Source organism: Zophobas morio, unplaced genomic scaffold (genome assembly GCF_036711695.1).
Source record: "Zophobas morio isolate AGI-343-1 ecotype UQ-CSIRO unplaced genomic scaffold, CSIRO_AGI_Zmor_V1 ptg000011l, whole genome shotgun sequence".
Lineage (NCBI taxonomy): Eukaryota > Metazoa > Arthropoda > Insecta > Coleoptera > Tenebrionidae > Zophobas > Zophobas morio.
Window position 1 is genome coordinate 6,526,234 of NW_026972116.1, and position 27,904 is coordinate 6,554,137.

The following is a 27,904-nucleotide window of genomic DNA, read 5'->3' on the forward strand; positions in this document are numbered from 1 at the left end:
TTAACTGCCTACAGTCAGCATAAAATATTTCATGACTCTATTTGGTTGGCAAAACATTTTTTTTTTAATTTCATGGCAAGTGTTCCGGAAACGAGGATCTTGTTTCACCATTATATTCGACTGAAAGACATTAGGTTAGAAATTTCAGGCTGAAAATGTAGAGGCTAGATTCTTAGAAAAAAAAGAGTCATATATTTTAACTGATAATGTCAAATATGTTCACCAGTTTAATAATTTTTATTTTTAAATAGAAAGATGCGTTTATTGTTTACTGGACAAACATGATTTTATCTAAGGCAGAAAGTCAGCACAAGGAGACGTTTAGCCGAGTGACTAATTGTGTGTAGTATATTTTATTTCGCATTGTTTACAGATGAAAAAATATTGAAAAGGATATTTTATTCTGTTAACTTAAGACTGGTTGCATTTGTGGATTTTTAGGTAATAAAAAATTATTGGCTATGGCGTTTTAAATTTTTGTTTGAAAATGTTGTGTTTAGGTTACTAATTATTAAAATAATTGTTCCATTGCAAAATTCATTCAATAAAGAAATGACATTTGTTTCAAAACTATTATGCAAAAAATCCATTTGAGTTTGCAGTTTTAACTACATTTCCATTATAAACGTGATTACTGATTATTATTAGTGAAAGTCTTCCTACTTGTTAAGGTATTGTTCTTAAGCCTGATCTCACAACAAATTTAATATTACACAGTTGAGAAAATATAAATATTAACTTTTTGAAGTTTGCCTGAAATACATCTTGACGTCTCCAAAATAAAAAAAAATATACATAGTATTAGCCTCCGGTTTCATTACACATCTTTCACATACCTACATAACTGTAGGTATTGTATTTTCCTGATCGTGTGTTATACAAGTCTGTGAATGTGGATTTTCTATATAAGAAATAATCTACACCTGATTTCTTAACAATCATCTGTGCTGCTACACTATTTTGTGTGAAGAGTAATTAAAATTCGTGCAGAATATTTTCCGTCTAGTTTTTTAAGATGGAAGTAGTTTTGAAATAATAATTAAATAAAATCACTTATTATGTTTAAATTATAAACTGCACTCTTGTTGCTTTGAGGAAGTGATCTAATCTAATTGTACCTGTAATTATTTATGCCATTTAAAACCAACAACAATTTAAACAAAATAATTCTATTAATAGACGTCACTTTTCAGTGACAAAAAGTATAGGTTGACCCACAGCTTTGGGAACCAAAGACAATAACAAGGTTAAACATTTTTTTTTTGCTCCGCTTTATATGAAATTTATCAAAGTTTGAGTAATTCACTGCCATTCAATCCCTTCATTAAGGGGTATTTTTTTAAATAAATGAAACTGCCTCTTTATTTTAAAATTAAATGAATGGAGGTCAGTAAATTCCAAATATACTGATAATTTTTTATGTTAAATTTTGAAATTTGTGGAGAAAATTAATAATAATAACTTGGGAAAATAAAGATAATTTCACTAGGTTATTATCGTCTTTTATATATCATAAAATTTTTGTTTTGTTATATTAATTTTTTTGGAAAAAATAAAATTTTATTTGTTATATATCTCTTTACGGATCTAACCTATTACATATCTCAATCACGTTAGATACATATGAGTCGAATTAATAGAAGAACAAATAAATGAATAAAGTTACCAATAATACACTCGTGAACAAAAAATCCCGAATATTTGAATTTTTTATGATTACCTGCAATTGTTAAAGATAACTTTTGTAGAAAATATTCCAAAAAACAAAACATTAATTTATTCATGAACAGAAAGCATAACATTATTCCATAACATGTGGAAACATAAAAAAAGTAATTAAAGTCAAAATCAGAATATAACACTAAACATGTCATGCGTTCTAATTTACACTCTAACGGTGTAGGTACCCCGATTAATATCGGGTGTTACGTCGTCGGCTTTCAATTACAGCACGTAAGCGCTGTGGTATATTTCGGATGATGTTGGCTATTACATCTTGATTCAGCTGTTCCCATTCTTCTCGAAGATCACATTGCACCTCCTGAATTGTTCCTGGAACGTTTTCAAGCCTCCTAATGCCTTTTCCCATTTCGTCCCAGACATGCTCTATAGGGCTTAGATCTGTGCTACGTACTGGCCAGTTCATGCTTGTGATACCAACCTCATCCAAATAATCCCTTACTATATTCGCGATATGTGGACGCGAGGACGGGCGTTGTCGTGCATAAAGATGAAATCCGGACCAACGAAGGGTGCGTATGGTACAATATGGTCTACTAAACAGTCGGTATCTTAGAGCTGTTATGCTTCTTCTTTCCATAATTACTAAATCTGTGCAAGCTTCTATGATATGCCTCCCCAGACCGTAGCTAACACCTCTGCCATCATAGAGTATTATTTAAAGCAGCACTGAGCATCTTAAATTCAATTTGACTCATCTGAGAAGAGAAACTTTTCATATTGGTCTAAACTTTGCTATCGTTACTATTACAGTTTTAGATCCGTTGCACGCTTCGAGATGATAAATTGTTTTCCAGTAGTCTTCTGCAGACTGTTCTTGTAGAAACAGTAGTACCAAGCGAATTTTTTAATCGCTGTGCCACGGTATTAGATGTTGTACGAATCTCTAAAAATGTAAGAGAGCATAAATCGAACTTCCAGTTCTGTGGTACACGTCTTTCAGCCAGAACCTTGTCTCCAGATATAATATAATATAATTCTTGAGATCGCCCTAGGGCATAATGCCCAGTATTTTTTACGAAATTTAATGCATTAGCAATATAGCGCACACTGCAACCATCATCATGAAGATCTACTATTTTTACATTAACAATAATAGCAGCAGCCGTGGTAACCAGAAAAAAAAAACCGTTATCTGAATATTTATTAATTATTATTATTTATAAATTAAATAAAAATTCGAAAAAATGATTTTACAAGTTCCAGGGGAAAACAATGGAAGGGAAGTTATAGAGAAATGTTCAGAAATCAATATCGAGCTACTTATTCAAAATTAATTTCAAAGTTTCATGTTATTAGCGTTAAAGTTACAAATGTGAAGCTGTCCGGGTTTTTTTGTCCAGCAGTATAGTGTTACACTGGATTTACCAATATCACAAAAATATCAGTTAGAATGTAACCCCAAGAAGTAATTTACGAAATACCACAGAGTAAAGAAACTCTTACTCAAGTTAATTCGGTTTCACTTTCTCTTCATACTTACTTTACCTGCCTTCCCCAATACACGTAGATAAACTGAAGTATTTATTTTTTGCACGTAACTTTATTTTTTTTATATTACTTCATTCTTTACTTGATTAACCTCGAAAAATTCAAAATACTTTTCAGTTATGCGGTAGAAGGTGGGTTCATTTTCATTGGGAATGTGATCTATAAATATGTATACTGTAACCTGTTGTTTTCTGTTGCAAACTGCACCCAAGGTATGCACCAGGAATAAGTTTACTCCAAGATGACATTACACAAAGTTTATTAAATAAGTTCCACTAACCATATACAGTTAGTTATATTTAAAATCTCTAGAAAATAAGTTAGATTTTGAGTAAGAATGATATAATTAATACAATATGCATGTAAACGACAATATACATATCAATTATCTCCTATCTTACACATGTCTCAGTTCCTATTATAAGTAATGTCTGCACAACTGTGGAGCCCTGTATTACATCTTTTTCTTTGTAACACAGAAAATAAATAGTTAGGTAATTCGATAAAAAATGTATTAAAATTACTCTGTTTCTAAATTTAAAACATTTATTTATTTGCTTTTACTGTCAGGTATAAATTTAGATCATCTAAACAGTTTTTAAAGTACAAACACTTCAGTTAAAAAAACTCCAGATACAGATTCACTGTAAATATCCACCACAATTTCTCGGAGTTTAATTATTATTATCAAAGTTATTTATGACACGTGGATTTATTTCTCATATACCATGCAACTGTGACTACTATATACATATAATTAAATGTAATTTCTCTAACCACTTATAAACATGTTGTTGCTACGAATTAATTAATAGGTATATAATTCACTTCTTTACCGCTTCTTCTCTTCAAGGTTTGATAATATATGTTCAAAAATGTGATGAAGGCTGATTATTATTAATTGCAACAAAATTGTCGTCATAAAAAAATGTAACAGCAAAAAACAACAACTGTAAATTAGCTATTTCTATATTTGATAATTTAAATATTTGTTCACATAAACATTAATTAGTCCATGTATGTATAAATTAATGATAAAAGTACGAGCGGTTAATTGAATAAAAATATAAACTGAAATAAATTCGACGCCAAATAAAATAAAAGCGTTCTAATAAAGACCGAAATGACCGATAAGTCCTGATATCAAATGAACTAATGAACTTTTAAAAATAAAATAACAACCTAATAACCGACAAGAGTATTTCGCCATTGATTAAAATTTCATTATTTGTAGTATACACATAAATTAACCATATGTTCACATTAAGTTCATATTGAAACAAATAAATCTACGTTCTGTGCATAATAAACTTATCGGGATAACATTTTTTTTTTATTAAAGGTCGTGTCATAAAAGTTTCACCTTCAATCAGCCTCACAAAAAGCACTTTAGCAAAATTTAATAGCTATGTCAATGTCTTAGGTAAAGGTGTACGACTTTTTAATGTAATATAGGGACAAAATTAATCATTTTAATGACAACTATAAAACATCCTAAACTGATCCTTGGCTTTGCTACTTGGAAACTGTATATGAGTAATGCGTAAATTTTAAGGTCATTTCCACTAATTAGGTCAAGAAGACCGCAAAATATGGGCATCTATTCCGTTAACAAAGTTGCAGGAATTGAGGCTTAAAAATTATGCTAAGCGTGTATATCCACTTTTTCCATCGTCATGAACAGTAATTATTATCGCAAGTCATAATTGTGAATTATTGTAGATAAAAGTCAATGAACTGGTCATTACACATCTTTTCTGCATTTTTTTTTGGCTCTGAAACAGATACTATAAAAGTTCCTGCATTAACGTTTTTTTTTAAGATGTTATCTATTAAAAATTCGAAGTGTCCAAAATGTGTAATTTTTTGGTAAATGTATGACCAAATATTAAAGTGCCATAAATCGACTTGAAAATTACTTGAAATTAACATCAACTCTCAAAATAGTAGGAAACGTTCGCAATCTCGACTACATTACCTTCCTACACAATTAGCTTTATCAGAAAAATAAGATATTTTGTTACAACCATACTAGGAGAAAGTGTCAAGGCTCATAAAACAGATACGTATTATTTATTCAGGTTACCCTTGTCAACATGTGTTGTTTCCGCAAATCCTTGATTGTGATCTTCAAAAATTAATCGCGCAAATTGGGTCAAGCAAAAATTTTCTACAGATTTTGCTGAGCGTTCCTTTTTCTCAAGGATTTATTGGTTTCTAGGCTAAAAATGACAATAACAACAATTACTGTAATTATTTTTCAGTCTAGATTAGACTTGATTTTATAAATTATTGTTATGTCGTATCTTATCGTAAATAAAATAACTAGAACTGCGTTCAGTTAATTGATTGTTTTAATAGATACATATGTACATATAAAATATAGTTTTCATATAATGTGAGGTTTTTCTTAGAAAGAAAATCAACACGTACCCAATCATTAAGAAAACACGTGATCGTAGTAGAACTTTGTCAGTGTCAATTTTTTGTTGGTGGAAACTAGAACCCCTATAGTTTTTAAAAAATTTTTAAATCTTGGTTAAAATTATGTATAGGGCATGAGTTTTTGAATAGTGTGGATATAATTTTTATATTTGTATTTACAATTTCCTATAAAAAAAGAAGTAATGTTTAGCATTTTGTTATGACATTTTTATAAGGTTAATTGTGCTTAAAAATGACAAAATTACATTGCTATGAATTATGAAATGCTGAGGCCAATAGCTCAAAATAGTTAAATAAAAGACAGGAAGATAAAAAACGCTTTCTGATAATACCTTATGCGTAATTTTGGTTCATTTTTGAAAGAAACGTACAAGAATTTATTTCTTCTAAGAAATATTTAAGCTTTTTATTCAAAAATTTTACGAAGTTATAACATGATTGGACTGGGAAAACGTCTTCCCCATTTTGTTTAAACAACGCCTTATATTTTATTGTCTATTCAAAATAGTGAGAGATTTTTAGTGAAGTGTTTTCTAATTTAACGTCTCCAATTTTATTTTACATTCCATGACCAAAAAGCTGTCTAGTCATATATATTTAATTAAAACAAATATTCAAATTAAATTACAACAAGTTTAAATCTTGGGTTTTCTTTTCAAGTTTATTTTAAGAAAAGTGCAAAATTATGCACCTGATCATTAAAAACGTTAAAGCAAAATCAACAAAAATTGGTATTCTATTAAGTAAATAATTTTTATTTTTATTTATTTCAAATATTTACTTATACCTACGTATATCTACTAGTTTCGCCACAAAAATGTTAAAACAATTTTATCTAAACATTTATGAGTCTAAATGACTCCTGGTTAGTTGTTTATTATTAGTGTGACATTGCTGATAGCAGTAATGGCTCCGAATTTATGCATTTTTGCAAATAAAACTCAACGTGTAAAGTGGGTAACAGTATTACTTTATAGTTTATACAAACTAACGTACGTTGGTACAGAAAGTTGTTAATTAAAATGGTAACATTTTTAGCGCACATTTATAATTCAGAAGCAAATACGTTAAGAGCAAACAACATCGCAAAACTGTTACGATTAATTCCTGTAAGTGTGCGTGTTCAAATTGAAACGGAGAAATTCTTAATTAAAATGGTTTTCTTAAAAACCTACTGGATAAATCGTTTCACTGGAACACTTTTCGGTAGGTATATTTCCGTCTGTTATAAAAAACACGCATTTTTAATCTATTTCGGCGGTCGTGCTAAAAGTTTCAATGAGTATGATTTTTCTAAACCGTCAGAGCAATGTGTTTCGTTTGATGCTGAACAGCAACACCAGCATAACGTTCCGAATTTATTACGATTTCACATTTGGGTTCATTGTATCAAAAATTTACCAATTCCATTGCAATTCCGCCAAATTATGTAACATCAATTAGAAGGTCACAATGTGGAGCAATTCAGTTCACGTTCTAGCGTTGTAATGGAACGCCAAATTTCCTTGATACATGCATTGTAAGAGATTACGTAACAAATACTTTACTTGATTGTAAATATCAATTTTTTAAAAAAAACGGCGCCAGATTGTATTCAAAATATCATGTATACAAAGCCGACGAACTATTGCAAAATCTGCTAATTGGATTAAACCTTGCGATAAGCATCTCGAGTAATTATTAATAATTACTTAAAAGATAAAAAGAAGGTCTTATCGTTTAGGTGGCATCTGAGATAAGGCAGTTATTTGTCGTATCGAAAGTATTTCCTCGCTCCACTATTTAGTAGAGTGTTTTGTAAAATTTTGGTAAAAAATGGTGTCTCAACATGGTGTTGGAAAAATTATTAAGTAAGTTGTAACTAAACTACCTTTTACACACGTACGCAACATTTTATTTTCACATGGGAAAAATGAATGACGCTACAGAGTTTTTATGCCGCACATGTTGTTTACTCGTATTAATATTATTAATGGGACATTCGACTTTTTGCGATTTTTTTTTGTTAAAATTGATAGTGCGTTACACAACGCTCCATGGTCATGTGCCAAAAACCCGCTAATTTTGATTGTTCTAGCGATGTCCAATACAAAGAAGAAAACTGCAGAAGATGAAGACGTTGTATCGACTGCGATTGGAGAGTTCGGGCGATGGCAACTTCTCATGACGTTTCTTCTTTCGCTCTTCAACATACCTTGCACTTGGCACATTTTCGTACCCACTTTCCATGCGGCGGAAAGAGATATGTGGTGTGCCAGGACGGAAGGGTTCATGGACGTGGAGCCTTCGTTGTGGAAGAACTATACGCAGCCGGAAGGGTTGTGCAAAATATATGACTTAACGGGAATAACTCAGGATGATTTGCCTTACCTGGCTGCAAAGAATAAGGAACTGGTTTCCTGCACGGAATGGGAATTTGAAGGCGAAGGTAATTTCTGAAAAGTGGAGTAGTGCAAACAGTTGTGTTTTGTTTTGAACAACATTTGCATGATGTTGTAATAAATACCGGTGGCACAGAGCGGAACCGGTAAGAGTTATATAATACAATTAGGATTTTATTAAATAGCTTCCAATTGAATACTTTTTATAGCATTTGAGGCGGAAAGCGAATGAAGCAAGAATAAGGCTATTGAGATGAGTCTCCTTATTGTTGATTTTGTACGCTTAAATATTGTTTGAAGGTGAAACGTTTTCATATTGTCACAAAAAAATGGTCATAATACTGTATTCTGTATTTTTTTATGTGTGTTAAAAAAATATTGAGTAACCTTAGGATTTCAAAGTGTAAATTATACTTACTCATCTTACAGCAGAAAAATATTAACTGTTTCCGGAATACCGAAAATTTCAAAAATTGCGGACGTGTTTATTTAATGTGGCAATTCTAAATTAACACCAGAACTAATAATGTGCCAAACCCGTTCTAAGTTTTACATGTTGCCTAGTAAGACACCTGATATCAAAGTTTAAAAACAAAGTGTCTGCACTGAGAAAATTTAGCCGAAAATAGTTTACATACACCTTTCCCTCAAAAAATTAACACTTGAAATGGGGGATAGCTTAAAAATTTTCAGTACCTAGTAATACCATGAGTAGGATAACTATTTGTGATAATTTAGACGATTTATTGTTGTGCAGCAACGAGTGGTATTTCCTGAGAGCAACACAAATTGAGTTTAGCTAATAAAAGTCTGAATTATAAAATATTCATCCTACGAATTGTTTTTTGCAAGACTATTCCATGCAGTTAGTACTAAAGCACAATAATCACAAACAATTTTGTTCTATATTTTTAATTTACTTTCTACGAAAGAATTGTTGGCAAATAAACCCATTTTTAACAATGTCAAAAAATTAATTTGTTTATATTTGACCCAATGGGAAAAGCCGCGAAAAGCCCACGCCACATCTCAATTATGATTGGTTCTTAACCTATATGCATGGAATAGTCAAAATAATTCGAACGCAATTGTTTCACACAAAAATGTTAAAAATCTTGCAGTACAACTTTTCATTGAACATCATTAATTCACTCGTTTTTATGCATCGTTTACATTCATTATTCTTTTTATTTGGACTTTAACTTTGTCTTATTTGTCTTGTGTCACATTCTTAATTCTTTTTTTATTTTATTTTTTATCACGTAACGCTTCAAAAACGTCATATATCATCATAATAAAATAATATTTCCAGACATAAAAAAATCGATCATTTGTTAATGTTTTACGATTAATAATATTAACCGTAAGAACCTTAATCGTGTTAAGAATGCCAGTACAACAATAGATAACTACTCTTCTAAAACTAAGCTCCAATAATAGTTGATATACATATACTACTCGCCGAAAAAATCGCAACACCAAGAAGTGGCGGTTTTTTATTAATGAAACTTTGTGGAAATATGTATCTATGTTTGATAATGTACTGATAAAAGTTACAACAGATTTTACCGAAAACGGAAGCTTATAAAATTTTTTCTTTCTTATTGTTCTCCGGCACTGATAATTTCTTTGCATTACTGTTCACCATGGGAATTTGTGTTTTATTGTGCTATCTGACAATATTAGTACTGTCACAATGGCTCGTGTGGGTAGACGTCGAAATTTTCAACAACTAAGTCTGTTAGAGCGAGGTCGCATTTTGGGACTTCGCGAAGCAGGGTTGTCATTTCGGGAAATCGCTGCTCGCGTGGATCGAAATGTTTCAACTGTATTGCGATGCTGGCGAGCATGGCACGAGGAAGGTAGAGGTCACCGAGCTAGAAGTTCTGGGCGCAGGAGTAGCACGAATCCACGTGAAGATCGGTACCTACGAACATTGGCAGTAAGAAACCGACATGTGTCTACACGCAGGATAGCAGATGACTGGTATGCGGCGGTTGGTCGGCCGATTGCGATGAGAACAATTTACACCCGCATTCAGTCTTTTGGACTACGTTCCTATCGTCCCCATTTGGTACTACCGCTAACTCCAGAACATCGCCGTCAACGCTTGGAATGGTGCCGCGAACGTTTAGGCTGGGATCTTGAGTGGAATTCAGTAGTCTTTTCAGATGAATCCCGCTTTTGTTTAGGCATGCACGACGGTCGGCAAAGGGTTAGAAGATTTCGTGGAGAACGAAGGAATATTGCTTTTTCTGTGGAACGGCATGTGGCTCGAACTGTGGGCATAATGATATGGGGAGCTATTGCATATGGCAGCAGGTCACCTTTAGTCATGATTCAAGGCTCTATGACAGCTCAACGATATGTTGATGAAATCCTGGAACCGGTTGTTATACCGTTTGTTCAAACCATCGAAGATGCCCTATTTCAGCAGGACAATGCCCGGCCGCATATTGCACGGGTCTCTTTGAGGTGCTTAGAAGATGCCCAAGTGCAAATTCTTCCTTGGCCTCCTCGTTCGCCGGACCTATCACCTATTGAACATGTGTGGGACATGATCGGCAGAAGGCTAGGTGAATTACCACAGTATCCACAGACTCTAGCTCAACTTAGACATGAAGTCCAGGTTGCCTGGGAATCCCTGCCTCAGGAGGATATTAATAATTTACTTAGAAGTATGCCACGGCGAGTTGCAGAATGTGTAAATGCAAGGGGTGGACCGACACATTATTAATTTTTTACAGTTGTTGTTCGTCGAATTTTAAACTGCAAATATTATGGTGCACTTCTTTTGTTAAGACAATGACACCCACAAACTTTAGTTAAAATAAAAACACTACTTCTTGGTGTTGCGATTTTTTCGGCGAGTAGTATATGTTGTAAAATTTTCTTTCTTACTTTTAGAAATATTTATCTCAAACCTAACTCAAATGAAGCGACTTGTTTTTATGTTAAAGTATGCGGTTTGCATTAGTTACATAAATAACTTCACCTGTGATAGTTACTTTTTATCGCTTCAATATTAAACTTGAAAATATGTAATGAACTGACTTAAAACCTTTTCGATTTCTCCGTTTTTCTATTTCTTAGAAGAAATATACAGTAATTGTACACAATTTTTTCAATTATCCTTTTAATTATCTATAAAACCAGCAGTATATTTTGCAATTTCTAGATTTTACAATCTATTTAACTTTTTAATTAGTCAATAATAATAAATTAATGACATAATTTCAGCATTATATTTACGTCGTTTGAAATATGCAGTGTGACATGATCCTTTATTGTCAGTCATACATGTAGTGATATTATTACGTAAATTTTAGTATCTAGGGAAAGTATTCATTACACACTTAAGTGTGTTAGATACGCCATCAGCTTGGACAATTTGGAAATGTTGGTATTTTTGTTAATATTTATCGTCGAGTTTAACAGTGAATAGGTGGTCCACAACGTTGATGGCATTTTATTTTGACTTAATTCGGCAAAATAGGCCATTTGCACACTTTCTGACGTAATATTGTGGGTCCTGTTTGTAGCATACCCTTGGAGGTACATTTTGTAGGCCTTTTTGTACCTATTTTTGCTTTTTTCAGGAGGTAAATTTTGCGCAACTTCGTGCACTGCGTTTTTCAAATCAGGAGGTGTTAAATATTCAAATTTAGAATCAGACATTTTCTAATATTTAAGATAAATTTGTAATTTGTAAATTTTTAAATTAAAAAGTAAACTTTGGTTTTATATAAGTTCAAAATTTCGCTTTACTACCCCTTTACACGTAAAATTAAAAAAAAGGGAATTTTAAATTTCCGTAGAAAGCAAATCAATGATAACGGCAGAAAGTGTTTAATAGTCACCTTTCATAGACATTATCTGTTGATTTATAACTTATAATTTGATACGTAAGTAATTAAAGGTGATTAAATTTGACGCGAGCAAAATATTTTTTAGTAGACGAAACCCAATCAAAAAGATTATTAAATTCAATTTAATATTACTTCTTCATTTCGTCATTTATGTGAAATATTAACAATACTGAAAACGACAACCAGGTCTACACGAAACGTTAGTTATATTAAAGCATTAGATGAAATTGGAAACTTCCTTCCCTGTAAAAAAAAATATCTTAGTAATAGTAATCGATGCCACGTTTTAAACAATTTTTCGAGTACTTGACACCAAAGCTACCTAACCTGGTACTTTATTTTTAAGTTAAGATTTGTGTTACCATGTGTACTCTTGCGATAAACTCCAGCGTTGTTGTATATACCAACACAATTCGATAAAAAAGATAGAGATATACAGAATGGTATCGCCACTTTTCTCATTATAGTGATGTCGAAAACCATAACAAATACAAATCAGCCTCAATTAGATAAAAAGTTACATTTTCTGTACTTGTCAATAATAATCAATTGATAAATTCTGTTTCGGGTGAATTACTTAATTATTAAAAAAAATACTACTTTTTTGTTCGTGATTCAAAACTTTACATTTGGAACACCAAATATCGGCTTGGAGTGCGAAATAAAATGAAAGATTTATGTGTCTGTAGAATTTGGACCTGGGATAACAAAATTTGTTTTTTTACATACAGGTTTATTAGTTAAAGTCCTGAAATTTAACTTGTGGTACCAATTTTGAAGAAAATAATTTTAATTTAATCAGTTATGAAAATGTATCATACTGAATATTATTTTATCTATATTAAACACAAAAGACAAAAGAAATATTTGTAGTTTTTTTTTTCTATTTGAGTACGAAAAAGTAGCGAAAGCACAAAATTAATACTGAGATAAATAAGTTCATTACCAAAACAGTTTCACCTAACATACAATATTTAAAAGCGAGGGGTCAACCACTAGTCGACATTTGTACATATGCTATCAAAAACGGAAATACGGCTACTGCTGCCTATACTGTCTATTTTGCACATACTATGAATGTATTGCGCAGTAATATGCCTAATACTGCCCAATATTGCTCATTACTCAACTAACACATCCAACTTTTTTTTTTTTTTTTTTTCTTCTTTTATTATTTTAATTTTGTATAATAGAATTTAATTTCAATTTTTGTATAGAAGACCATTTATATTTGTTAACTCTACAGATCTATAGACTGCAACAGTCTCAATCTGTATTTATATTGTAATAATAATAATAATAATAATAATGTACTGCCTACTATCGTACTATTGCGTATGTATTGCATGGAATAATAAGAATTATCTTTTATCAACGAATTTCAGATATGTAGGTCTCGATGTAGGTATAGAATCGGGTATAGTATATGAAAGAAATATAATATTGCTACGATATACGGGTGAGTAAAACTCAACAATCTATTTCGTAGTGACTCAAATTTACACGACTATTTACATAGCGATTATGTATAAAATAACTCCGGCGCAACTTGTCTGAGTTCATTCACTGGACTCGCTAACTGAGTAATGATCGTTCCTGACGTTGACCTCTATTTAAAAAACCACGCGGTCCTTTTCAAAACGCCTCCGTCACCGCTTCTACACTTGTCCAGAGCACCCATTCGCGACTTCCGCTTCCAGGCTCTTCTTCGCCCGCCGTCACAGACAATGATTCATCGTTGCCGTAAATATTAGAACCCATAGGCGTCGTACCGGGACGGCGTATGGGTTTCTTTCGTAACAATAGTTTATTATAAAATATAACACATAATAATGACAAAAATAATTCTTTCTGTATAAAAAAAGAAAATCTAAAAATTAATACTTGTAAATAAATCACAATCGAAAACACATGACTCGTCACGTGATTATTCGCTCAAATTAGACTCCGACTCGCCCTCTCTCGAAGCTTCTTCGGAATCAATGTCCGACGAGGTATCGGAAACTTATTTTTTTGATTTCTTTGTTCGGTTCTTTGCGAATTTCATTGGTTTACGTTTTCTTAACCCTCGTTATATTTAGTTGTCTTTTTTGAACTTTTACTCTTTGGTTCTATCCGAAGCTCTATCTTTGATGATTATTCGCGATTTTTCGAGAGATTAGTAGGTAGCTGGACCAAACTTTTATCGCCTTTAAGCATCGCGTACCTCCAACAGAAGAAAATCCCAAAATTGCAATATTATATTTTGATGCTTCGCTTCTAAGTATTATCATCGTTTTAGAGTAAAGAAATCGGTTATCTACTTACTACCAAAAATTGCAAGGCAAAATGCGGGTGTGTTTTCTACTAATGGTTGGGCTATAAATACATACGCATTTATGCAAGTGACTTCTTTTTCAAAAGCATTTTTAATGTCTTCTGCGGAATTGACAACAAAATTATGTGACGACGGAAATCCAGTGATATTATTCAACGGCAAAAGAAAACCAACCATTTGTTACTTTTTGGGTCGTACTGTATCATTGTTAACATTGCGGTTTGATTTTCACGGGATATTTTCTTTTTTTAAGGAATTTACCCAATTCCGAAAATCTTATAACACCTTCATTAACACAAGGACTTTCATCCAAAGTTCGACATATAGTGTCATTGATCGTAGTGCCTTTGACAGATTGCTATATGACGTTCCATATAATATTCGACCACCTATTATTAAGATATATAAAGAAAAAAGCCAATCAAAATTAGAATCACAAGTAACAAAACGGCACTTTACAACCTTTCACAATAAGAATACCCTCGAGAATACTGGTGCAAACAAATTTAGCACCTGTCGACGTCCAATCAACGTTGAAAAATGCAAAGTGCTTTTGGGGTAATAAATCATTTCAAAAATCTAAGATCACATTGATTTGTGCTACGGTGGTACCATTCCATTTAAATCTTGCATAAACTTATTTTTCAAATACCGGCATTTACTTCATCACTGCCAATGTGATTTCTTTTTATTTTGATTTATGTATACGTTTTTAGTGTTGTGTAACTTTCAAGACATAAATTACTACAGACACATACCCTTCTTTTTCAGGTTGCAAGACACCGTATAAAATCACAATTATCTTAATATAAATCAATTCTACAAATTACATTATTGTTTAAATGCAATTATCCACAAATCTTGCGTAACTTGTTTGCGAAACATCTTTAGCCCCTCTAACGATTTGATGCCTCAGCTAACGTCTCTCTAAAAAAACATCAACTCGTACACTGAAATGTACCATTTCGCGTATTAGCTGCATAAATAGTTTTTGTATACGAAGTGCAGTGTTTTAAAAATTGGAAAACATCACTCTTTTGAGAATTGTTTGAACAAACGGTGACATACATTTTTTTCCTTAAAAATCTATACATATTTAAGATGTACAATTTGCTGCCAATCTAAAACCTTTTGAATACCAATATAAAATTAAAAAATAATTTTTGATGCGGGACCGTTATGTTTTGCAAAATTTCAACAAAACCTTAAAATCCATTTGTCGAGAACTGATGAAACAGGTACACATATTCAGGACTTATTTAAAGTGCTGCAAATCCACTCGAGTAAAGGTTTAATATAGGTAATAGTCACATTTTCCGCATACACGTGTAGAGAATTGCACGTTATTTTTAACTTCACTCCCGCTTTTCAGTTTAAAACCCATGCACACAAATCAGCAAGTTTACAAACAATAACATAACAATAACCATTGAAACTTTACAGGAAACACTATCATTTCCGAATTCGACCTGGTCTGCGATCGAAAAACCCTCAACAATATATCCGAAATGATGTTTCTCGGTGGAGTGGCAATCGGTGGTTTGGTCTGCGGTATCTTGTCTGACAAATATGGTAGAAAGAGAACCTTAATGGCTTCCGTTCTCCTACAAACAATTCTCGGTACCTCCATAAAAATTAAACTTTCAACAAGTTAATACATTCTTGCAGGTGTCGTCATCTCTTTCGCCCCATGGTTTCAGATGTATTTTATCCTGCGAGCAGCCTTGGGTTTTATCTCAGTTTCCGTCGTATTCAGTGGATTCGTTTTATCGATAGAGTTGGTTGGAGGAAACTGGAGAACCGTGGCCGGAATATCGTACCTGTTTCCGGTTTCTTTGAGTTACATGATTATTGCAGGAATGGGATGGTTGTTGAGGGATTGGAGACAGTTACAACTGGCGATTTCCCTGCCTGGGTTTATTTTTTTGATTTTATGGTAGAAATAATATTTTTATTGTCGAAATAAGGGTTGTCATGACGGTTTTTGCAGGTGGGTGCTTCCGGAGTCACCTAGGTGGTTGTTGGCGATGGGACGGACGAATGAAGTCATGATTATTTTGCAAAAGGCTGCGAAATGGAATAGAAAAGAGCTGCCAGTCAATATTGATAAACAACTTCTACCGTGTGAAACTGAATGTGACACTGAATCTGTGAATGTGATGGATTTGTTTAAAACGCGACAAATGCGCAAAAAGACGTTGCTTTTGTTTGTGATTTGGTTTAGTGTTTATTTGGTGTATTATGGACTGGTGCTCAATCTTGGAAACATTGGAGGGGATCTCTACATTAATTCGGTAAGTTATAGAAAATATTTTTATAAAAATATTACTGCCCTTTGTTGACGTTATTTCAAAAATTGTTTCAATAAATCTGGAAGTTTCGGAGATCTAGACTGCATGACTAAACATAGGCATGTAATTGTACTCAATACATAGATAAATAAGGCCTCTTGTATTAACATTTTTCGGCAAACTTTATCTACTGCATATGGCACCACATATTTATATACAAAGATAGAAGGAACACAAGAAGCGCATACTTTGTGTAACAGTTTGCAGTGACTATTTTTAATACAACATTAAAAATAGTTAATTCATATAATAATTAATATAATCATAATGTGAACTTCTTGAATGTAACTACATAGTATAGAATTTTTCATTTTGCATATGGTCTGAAAATTGTCCACTGAAAGCAAAGGTCGAGGTGAGCAATGCGCAGTATAAATAATAATTATTTTGCTATCCTATCAGTAAGTATGAATGACTTCGGTCAAAGGAACAAAGATTTGAACCTTGACAAAACATTTCTTTTTTATCACGAAAATAAAATATCACTTTAAAGCTAATAAATCTTTCTTTAATAGCAGCTGAATTAAACGTTACTAATAATGCCGGGAATTTTAATAATTTATTTTTATTCTTTCTTAGAATTAGTTTTTTTAATTCCCTATAAAATATGACACACTTATGTTTTATTTTTTCTGATAAAGTTGTCATTTAAATAATCGAGTTTGCTGTCACCTTCTTTATCAACTGGTGTGATTTGCTAAAAGCGATAACTATAAACTGAAAAAATACAGCACGTGTAATATTCATCTTGACTTTTTCTTTTATCTGGCATTATGGACATATGTTATTCTTATTGCGGGTCTTGATATGAGCAGTATATTGCTTACATATAACAACGTAATAAATTTTTAATTTAATGAACAAATGCCAATAAAAAATCTTTACCGTCGTTTGCCCAAATATGATTATATGATAAAATTTAACTGACTGGTTAAACACTTTTGAGTTACTTGAATTGTCAAGGAAAAAAAAGCTGTTTTAGGAAAGGATAAGCTGATAACAAGTAATTCTTTTAGTTAGCGTCAGGATAAAACACATGTAAAATACACACAAGGTGATTCTAAATTCTAAAACATCGCACGGCTTTGAAATCTCGTGAATTTTGCCGCTTTCTTGGACATGACAACTTGTCACCTGTCATGCTTACATTATACCGGGTTTCTATAAATGATTATAGGGTCGCAGTAGGTCATGTAAACGTGCCGCCTCTCATATTTAACGGTACGGAGATCCGTACTAAGTGCCCAAGCAAGCATGACAAAGATCACGCATGAGCCACACACACATGTGTATAACTGGTTGCCTAAAGGCTCCATATGTTTTCAGAAAATAAAATTAATTCATTATTATAAAAAGAAATAAATTTATTGCGGTTAAACATCACAGTAAATGTTGAAAATGTGCATTATTTTGTTCAAGGCACATGTTCATTCTCTTTTTAATTTAAAAATGTTCTGTAACATCCTTTCGTCAATACTTTGGACCCGTTGTTCAATTGTTCAATTCTGCTCAAGTCATCTCAAATCATCAACAATTTCGTCAGATGAAGTTTTCCACGAGATTTGTCTTTGTTGATACTGCCAGTTCGAACAAATCTGTTGATTACATTATTAAATCACGGTATTTGGCCAGATATTCTTGCTTACAAGCGGTTACAGATTACACATACTCTTCGTTTAGGAAGTTAAAAATTAATCTTAATGTGATAACAAGACATAACAATGAAAGTGTCTTATTCAACAGAAGAAACCATTTTCGCAGTCTTCGCTTCCTAGAACAAAAACAAAATTTTCGTACGCAACTACCAAGAGTTTTGAAAACGACTGTTTTGTTGTTTTGAGCTTGGATCAATGAGAATTATTGTAATTCGCACTTGAATAATGTTAAAACAATAAAAATGGCTACTTGAAATGACAGGTTAGAAATGACTTTAGACATTAATGTGACAAGTGAGAACTGTCATAATAATTATCCCGGGCGTAATTTCAGCGAAGCGGGATTTTTGAAATTGATGGCCAACTACCCCCTTGGAATCATTTATAAGTCCTGTATAAGTTAGTTCAAATAATACATTTGGTACCTATCTCAATGAAGCGGCAAATTCTTATTAAAAATACAAAGACTTTCCAAAACCAACTTGATATACGATCTTTTCTAATGACCTTATACAAAATTACTATTATAATTGTGTTCATCACAAATTCATTTTCAACAATGTATGAAATTCTGGTTGTGTAATCACAATTAGAATGCCTCTAAAACAGCGTACTTATAAGTTATTTTAAACTTTGATGATTTCCACCACATTTCTTTTATAATGACTTTTTGAGCCACTGTATTAGGAACGAACAAAACCAATTCTTTATTCAAACACTACGCTATACGTAACAATTTAGACAGCACTTCCTTCGCTTCTGAAGCACAGTTAGTTTTGAATTATATATATATAATAATTGATATGAAATTAAATCCTAAGCACCCCAGAAACCAAGATCAGTTTTGAATTAATATCAAAGCAAATTTTTTATTTATTAAAATTAAATATTTATTTATTTATCGTTTTTATATATCAACATTATCATGTCGTTACTGTGTTCTACAAGTTTTAGCAAAATTAGATGGGTAGTTATTGAAATAAAATTGGATGCACCATTCCTGAGGAAACTGAAAACATGTACGAGTATAAATCCGTTTATAGATTCATTATTTTTGGATCATTTTTGTAAGCAGTCTTAAAAACAGAAGCCATATAATTAACTAAAATACCATATTACCACATTAATAAAAAACTTGTATAAGCAGTCATAAGCATTAAAACTGTATTATTATAAAATATCAGTAGAACTTCACAACAAAACATATTTTTACTTCCGAGCGTAAGCTAAGGAAGTATTGTATTCGGGTCCATCAAACGAATGGCTATTTTTATGTTATCTAGACATTTTATGATTCTTGGAGTATCGAAAGTAGGTCTCACGTTTCCGTCTGTCTATCCTTGCCGGTGTCGATTTTTATTAGACAGATAATCTCCGAAACTGACCGATCGTTCGAAATTTTATATGTATGTTTAAGCATGTCATACAGATGGTAAAAAAAACACCACAATTTATCTGGTCGTCCCTACCAACAATAGGATGATATCATCTCCAAAATTTGCAGTACCTAGTAAATGTTATTTAGATTTTATAAAGTAATATAATCATGGACTTGTGGTTTATGAATCCGTGTTAATTTTTTACCTTAGACTTGCCGATTTTGGGAAAAAATCAAAATTGTATAACATTTTGCAATAATTTCACTTTGAAACCGCAAAACAGAATGCTGTGAAAGCTTGTAAACGTTTTCGTTATCGTAAGCATGGTAAATCATTAATCAAAATTTATCCATTTATTTCCTGTGAAAAGATTGGTAACGTCGTCTCAAAATTTTACTTAATACCGTCCTTGTGGACCAGATCAATGCGTCCCCACTACTCACTGTAAAACACACCTTAATTCAACTGGGGGATTGCAGCAGTAAAATTTAATTCAGCGCACTGATGATAACTGATGAACTCCGTGGTCGTACCATAAAAATGTTTTTTATTGATCAAATTGAGAACCATTCCCCCCATTGTCTTGAAAATTTGAGAATACAGCAATGTTGAGCCGGTTTATATTTAATAATATTAAAATAAGAATTATCATAATAACAGCTACTTATCCAAAATAAGATTCAGAACGTTTTGCTTCATTGTCGTTTAATTAATAATTTTTAATAGCCTCGTCTGGTTTGAGAAGGCAGCTTGCTCTGTGCTTAATCGTCGCATTCTTTGGATGTGCAATAATAGATGCAAACATTCGAAGTTAAACATGTACTGATAATATTTTTTGCCGTTGGTTACATGCAGGAGCTGCGGGGGTAGCACTACTACGCTTCTTTACTTACATTATAACAGTTTACACACATTTTTATTTTAACTTAAAGGGGTTTCCATAAAAAAATTAATCACTTTTTTTTTATTTTGTGAAGAAGCTATATTTGATCGAATATACTCCAGACACACAGGAAGTTCTGTGTAAATAAATTTAGACCAATTTTTAACAAATATTACTTTTTTTTTAATGAAGATGAATAAGTAAAATTTATCAATGTTTGGTAGCCATATGAAAACAGTACTAGTTAGTGTCTTGTCAAAAGTTTTAGTGCAATTTCTTACGTAAATTATAAAATTTGATTCCACCTTTTTATCCATTTTTTGGGGTAACCCTCGTACGTTTATAAAAAAAGTGGCGGATTATTAAATTACAGGCAAAAGAACATGCTAGAGTGTATGTATTCAGTGATACCTACTTTCAACTGCGTAATGACGTCATAATTTTTTTAATAGAAATATATATTACTTTTGATTAGATACTTATTATATATCAGTAGCAACAAAAGTATTGTATTCTCAGAATTTCGAGGAAATTATATAAGTCATTGTTGATGTAATCAATAAAATAACATTTTTTTTACTTTCTACATAGGTAAATAGTTCTAAAATTAGGAATGCAACGTCTTACGACAAACTGTAAATTTAATATGTTTTTACGACTGATAAGTAACTCTTGTGAATTAAATGTTTAAAAATATCAGTACATTAATAAAGTACAGATAAAAGAGTACAATCTAAATTTCAAGTGAAATTTACTTTGCAAAATATTGAGATGACTTCATTAAATTTTTTATGGAAATAAACAGATAAATTTTGGTTGTTGTCTAGCCATAATTTTATGTTTGTAATTTTTATCCGTATATCAACAGGTTTCGGAAATTCGCTGTGTAATAAAATTGATAACAGACAGACGATATACATACAGGGTGTTCGCTAAGTTGAGACATTCCTTTTAACACGTAGTTTTATGCCTTGCTCCAGAGCGATTTAGCTTCTATTACCTTAGTAAAATTTCGATATTTATTGATTTCATCTTTTTATAAATTTTAGAAATTTTTAGAGACGGTCCTGTCCAAAATTTCTAATTAAAGATTAGCGTTTACAAAAAATATAATTGTCATGGATATGAATTTAGAGTATTGTCAGAGCTAACATTCAAATTTATTGACATGGCTCATCTTCAACGTGCTTATCGTGAAAATAGTGAGCTTGTAGATATGTTAATACTCTATGGAGAATGACACCAAAACGCTGCTGCGGCGTCGAGAATGTATGCAGAAAGATTCCTCCGAAGGCACCCCCCTGGGCCTCGTCAATTTACGAATCTCGTACAGCGAGCTAGAGGAACTGGAAACTTACAGGAACATCGTGGAGGACACGCCGGTAGACCAAGACTCCAACAGATGTTAGCTCTAGAAGAGGAAATTCAAGAAATAATAGGCGAAGATTCAGCAATTAGTACCCAACAAATTGCTCATCGAGTAAATACATGTCACAGCAAAGTATGGAGCACATTACGTGAAAATCAACTCCATCCTTATCACGTCCAACGTGTGCAATCTTTAATACCTCCTGATTATCCCCGAAGAGTACGATTTTCAGAATGGTTTTTGGAACAAACTATGAACCATGAAAATTTTATTATCCAAATTCTGATCACTGATGAAACAACATTTACTCGTAATGGTACAATGAATTTTCGTAATATCCATGTATGGGCCTTTGAAAACCCGCATGCAATTCGCCCCACAAATTTTCAGCACAAATTTTCGGTAAACATATGGGCTGGCATTGTAAATGGTATACTTATTGGACCATTTATTCTACCGGACCGCGTGAATGGTATGCAATATCTCAACTTTTTGCAAAACGATTTGCCTAAATTACTGGAAGAAGTTCCATTAAACATTAGGCAGAACATGTGGTTCCTACATGACGGCGCACCATTACATTATCGTCTGGAAGTGCGGAATTATTTAAACCACGCTTTTCCTCATAGGTGGATAGGGCGAAATGGCCCCATTGCCTGGCCGCCCCGTTCGCCGGACCTAAACGCTTGCGACTTTTACTTATGGGGGCACATGAAGCAGTTGGTTTATACGAGTGAAATACACACAGTTGAGGAGCTACGAGATCGTATTTTTAATGCCGCTAACCAAATTCGACAGCAGCAAGGGCTCTTGTCCTGTGGCAATTCCTGGATACGAAGATCAAGGCTTTGCATTGCAAATAACGGCAACAATTTTGAGCATTTACTGTGAATTTCTCAGGTGCGCAGTTGCAGTGAGAATTCTTAAGTTAGACATTTCGTAAAACATCACTTCTTTGTTTTTACATTTTATTTCTTCAAATAATTAGCCATCTGATTAATTAAATTCTGTTGTGTTACATTTCAGTTATCAATTTAGTACATGAATAAATCTAACACCTTACCGTTGTGATTCACCTAGATAGTTTATAGATTTTTCTTATCGTTTCGAATAGGTAGACGTTTTAAACCTTGAACTACGAAATAGAAATGAAGAGTTAAAATCAGAAACTTCCAAACGGTTTTTAAAACGTCATAAAGGGACAAGTACTATTGACATTATTAGAAAATATGACAACCATGGTAATAATGGATATTGTATAGGTAGGCATCGTATTCCAATTAGGATAGAATGAACAGGACCGAACTCAAAATTTTAGAAAACTACAATTACAAATAACTGTCTAACTTTCTTACAATGCCACTTTTGCTTAAGTGACTTAGGCTAAAACCCTTTAGAATTAAGTATAGTAGCACGTGTTCGAAGGAATGTCTCAACTTAGCGAACACCCTGTATACTACCGAGAGAGCAATAAAAAATTGGTCTAAAGAGTTTAGATAGTACTTCCCTCGCTGTCGGAAACTTGACGACTGGATGGCTATTGTGTTTTTTCCCATTACATTTTTGTAGTGGGAATTTAAAATTGCGACGACGTCATCAACATTTTTGCAAGGACACGGATATCAGTTGGGATAGATGTAGTGTAATACTAAGAATAAAATTATTGTATTCCCAAATTTTCGGGAAAATGAATTGGGTCGTTTTGAATATTGATTTTTTATAATCAATAAAATAACGAAACAATTTACTCACGTATACGGCAACTGAAAATCGTTTATGTATAAACATTCTTAATTTAAGATGACAAGCGTAACAGCATACGTGAGAGCCAAACAGAGAAACTGTAAACAAAACGACCATCGGTTTTATTGCTTCGACTTCCGCTTATTATATAAAACATTGGGTTTTATTTTAATTCTTGACGGTGAAATTCAGAATTGGTTGATTATAAACATGTCTATTTCACATTCGCGGAACTAAGTGAACAAATTCAGGTCTATAATGTTAAAGTCGATGTAAATAAGCGTGCTACCCTTATGTTTCAACCGAGTTTTTCCTTTAACAAATTTTGTGTCTACCAAATTGGGTTGGTTGGGGTGTAATACTAATAATAAGTGTTGCCTTTAATTTAATCAATAAAATAAATTGACTTCATTAATTTTTTTTGAACCACCTCTTAAGAAAATCTAAAAAATATGAATGGAATGATAAATCACAAGTACAAACTCATCATATTTTTTGCATTTTAGATAGGATTTATTCAGCAAAATTTAAGGGTGACGTCATCAATTTTTTTAGGAGGGATGAACAAATACATTTTGAACAAAAGTTTACCATGCTTATAATAACTTTAAAATATTCCCAAGATTTCAAAGCATTCGGTTTTCTAATTCCTGATTAAATCGATAAAATAAATTCACGCCTTCATTAATTTTTTTGAGTCACCCTGCATATGCAAATCCAAAAATATGATTGGAATGATAAATCACAAGTACAGACTCATCATATTTTGTACATTTTAGACACGATTTATTCGGCAAACTTTTGAGCTGACGTCATCAGTTTTTTGTAGAAGATAACCAAATATATTTTGACTAAAAATTTATTATGCTCTTTATAACCTTAAAACATCTGCAAGATTTCAAAGCATTCGGTTTTGTAGTTCCTGATTAAATCAATAAAATAAATTTACGCATTCATTAATTTTTTTGAGTCACCCTGTATATGCAAATCGAAAAAATTTGAATGGAATGATAAATCACAAGAAGAGACTCACCATATTTTGTACATTTTAGATAGGATTTTTTCAGCACAATTTTGTGGTGACATCATAAATTTTTTAGGGGGGACGACCAAATGCGTTTTGATCAAAAATTTACCATGCTTATGATAATTTTAAAATATCTTCAAGATTTCGAAGCATTCGGTTTTGTAGTTCCTGAGTAAATCAGTAAAATAAATTTACGCTTTCATTTGTTTTCTTGAATCACCCTGTATATGCAAATCCAAAAAATATGAATGGAGTGATAGATCACAAGTACAGACTGATCATATTTTGTACATTTTAGATATGATTTATTCGGCAAATTTTCGAGCTGACGTCATCAAGTTTTTGGAGGGGATAAGCAAATATATTTTGACTAAACATTTATTATGCTCTTTATAACCTTAAAACATCTGCAAGATGTCAGAGCATTCCGTTTTGTAGTTCCTGATTAAATCAATAAAATATATTTACGCATTCATTAATTTTTTTGAGTCACTCTGTATATGCAAATCCAAAAAATATGAATGGAGTGATAAATGACAAGTACAGCCTCATCATATTTTGTACATTTTAGATATGATTTATTCGGCAAACTTTCGAGCTGACGTCATCAATTTTTTGGAGGGGATAAGCAAATATATTTTGACTAAACATTTATTATGCTCTTTATGACCTTAAAACATCTGCAAGATTTCAGAGCATTCGGTTGTGTAGTTCCTGATTAAATCAATAAAATATATTTACGCATTCATTAATTTTTTTGAGTCACTCTGTATATGCAAATCCAAAAAATATGAATGGAGTGATAGATCACAAGTACAGACTCATCATATTTTGTACATTTTAGATATGATTTATTCCACAAACTTTTGAGCTGACGTCATCAAGTTTTTGGAGGGGATAAGCAAATATTTTTTGACTAAAGATTTATGATGCTCTTTATAGCCTTAAAACATCTGCAACATTTCAAAGCATTCTGGTTAGCAGATTAAAAATTAAATTTCAAAATGTTGTTTTATAATTTTGATTTTTTTTTCAAAAATCTGGACGTTTCGGGTGAAAAGTCGATTCAGAGTTGTAAACTACATGTGTAGGACTATGTTATTTTATACAATTGAAAACCCATTTACTATGTACAATTTTGAAGTGACGTCATCGCATTAGTGGTGGGGATGATTAGACAAATTTTGGTTAGCGTTTTACCATCTACATGATATTCTTAATATAAGTACAAAATTTCACAACAATCGGTCGAGTACTTTCGGAGATTATCTGTCTAATAAAAATCCGGGACAACAGACGGACAGACGGACAGACGGACAGACGGACGGACAGACGGACAGACGGACAGACGGACGGACAGACGGACAGACGGACGGACAGACGGACAGACAGACGGAAATGGGAGACCTATTTCTTCGTCTTCTAGGGGTCATGAAAGATCGAGAAAACGTAAAAGTAGAGAGTCGGCCGACGGACTCGATTACAATACTTCCTTTGCTTACGCTCGGGAAGTAAAAATGGGATCAAAGACAGCCATGAATTTTTGAAAGTTTGTGTTTGACTCTTTTGTCTCATCAAATTATTGTCAGCTGAGTTGAATATGTAACGATCAAAGACAAACTTTCAAAATTCAATGGCTGTTTTTGATGATCGTGTTTTTTATTGCTCGCTTGGTACAAGCTGTGAATCGTGTAGAAAGTATGAAATCATTCACTACTCAAAATAACTCCTAGTTTATGCTCGAGAGTAAAATTCATCTTAAACTGGTAGTCACACTTGCTTTAAGTTCAGCAAGATTATTGTAAAACATAATATACCCGACAGGCAATTTTAACATATTATTTCTTAAATTCTTGTGTTTTGCTTGTTTAAAATTTTCAAAAACATTCTACCGGAAAATGATAAATTAATGGTTTAGAAGGGGCTTTAATTGTAGAATACGGAATTATAAACAAATTTTTATATAAAACTTTAGGTATTTTGGAATATTATAAATCCTGAGACAGCTGTTAATTTGGTGGAAAATGAAGCCACACTCATTATAAATGGAACCAACGGAGAGGGAGATTTGTTGAATACATTCAGTTAATAATATCATATAGGTATCTAATACTACTAATGTTAATTCTTTAGAAATCACGTGGAAATGATGTCCACGGCCAAATGAAGAACAGTTTTAACGTTAACAATAAGCACGATAAAATAATTTAGTATAACATAATTCGGAATTACAGAATATTGCTTACCAAGATTTCCTATTATTATAGAATCAGAATAACATAATTCGATATAGTACAAGTCGTCACTATGGTCAGGAAGGTAAAACTTATTTCTGTTAAGAACCCTTTTCCTTTGAGATCTACTATTGTGTTTTACTAATTAATAAAAATATCGTTTTTTTTTTTTATTACTATTAGTCTCACAATCAGCGTTTTCACATTTTATTCTAGATGTGGATGACCATCAGGATTTCACATCTTATGATTCTGATGTTTGTTAAAATTTGGGATAATTATTCAGATTTCTAAATGAAGAGTTAGCTATTTAGGCTACGTTTAACAGTGACTGGGTTTTTGGCAATAGGTGTTATTAAGTTTACGTTGAAAATTTGACGCTGGACATTGAACGACATCTTCTAATAATAACTGTATGAGAGACATTAGATCAGATCCTTTTTATTGTGTTGTTAATTACACATCACTCAAATTTTCAACATATCTGAGTGTTTTATGGTACCAGGAAGTAATTTAACTGATTACTTTGTGCCTACCATGTTTTCAACACTAAACTGTAACAAAAATGTTAATCTGTTATCTGTTGCGATATTAGTTAGGTGTGCCTGGTATTACAGCATACTGTTGTTATCATTGTAATCATAATTCATTTATTTAAAAACTATGTATTTCGTTTTATCAAATTTAACACTTTCCAAAGTGTAAACAGTTAAGTGTAATTTAATCTGATTTGACCCCTAAGATTTTGCATTTTTTTTTATTCAAGTTAAAATTCTTGGAAATTAAAGAAAAGGTTTTCCCAAGGTTACGGATTTCTTATGGCATCATCCTTAAATAAGTTAATTCGCGATATAATTCATTGGGTTAATAGGTTCTTAAGCACTGAAATTTAATTGACTCAACATACAGTATGATAATAATTATTACTGAAATGGGAACATCCATCATATTGTTACGTTTTCATTACTCTGGTTGTTGGCAAAAAGCTTTTCAGTTTCTTTTTACTTCTCGAGCGTAACT

At 32.2% G+C, this 27,904-nt stretch overlaps 1 protein-coding gene across 4 annotated transcripts in view; it reads left to right on the forward strand.

The window, feature by feature from the left end:
• LOC135126722 (organic cation transporter protein-like) overlaps nucleotides 1-27,904 on the forward strand; it is a 40,454-nt gene that overhangs the window by 9,701 nt on the left and 2,849 nt on the right. For 3 of the 4 annotated variants that reach the window (XM_064052830.1, XM_064052827.1, XM_064052829.1), the window contains exons 2-5: nucleotides 7,754-8,104; nucleotides 15,687-15,863; nucleotides 15,912-16,179; nucleotides 16,234-16,537. In XM_064052830.1, coding sequence (XP_063908900.1) covers nucleotides 7,756-8,104; nucleotides 15,687-15,863; nucleotides 15,912-16,179; nucleotides 16,234-16,537 — 1,098 coding nt within the window. In that variant the 5' untranslated portion in view covers nucleotides 7,754-7,755. Of the gene's footprint in view, nucleotides 1-7,395; nucleotides 7,527-7,753; nucleotides 8,105-15,686; nucleotides 15,864-15,911; nucleotides 16,180-16,233; nucleotides 16,538-27,904 lie in introns of those variants that run through there. The other variant, XM_064052828.1, reaches the window with a different exon arrangement.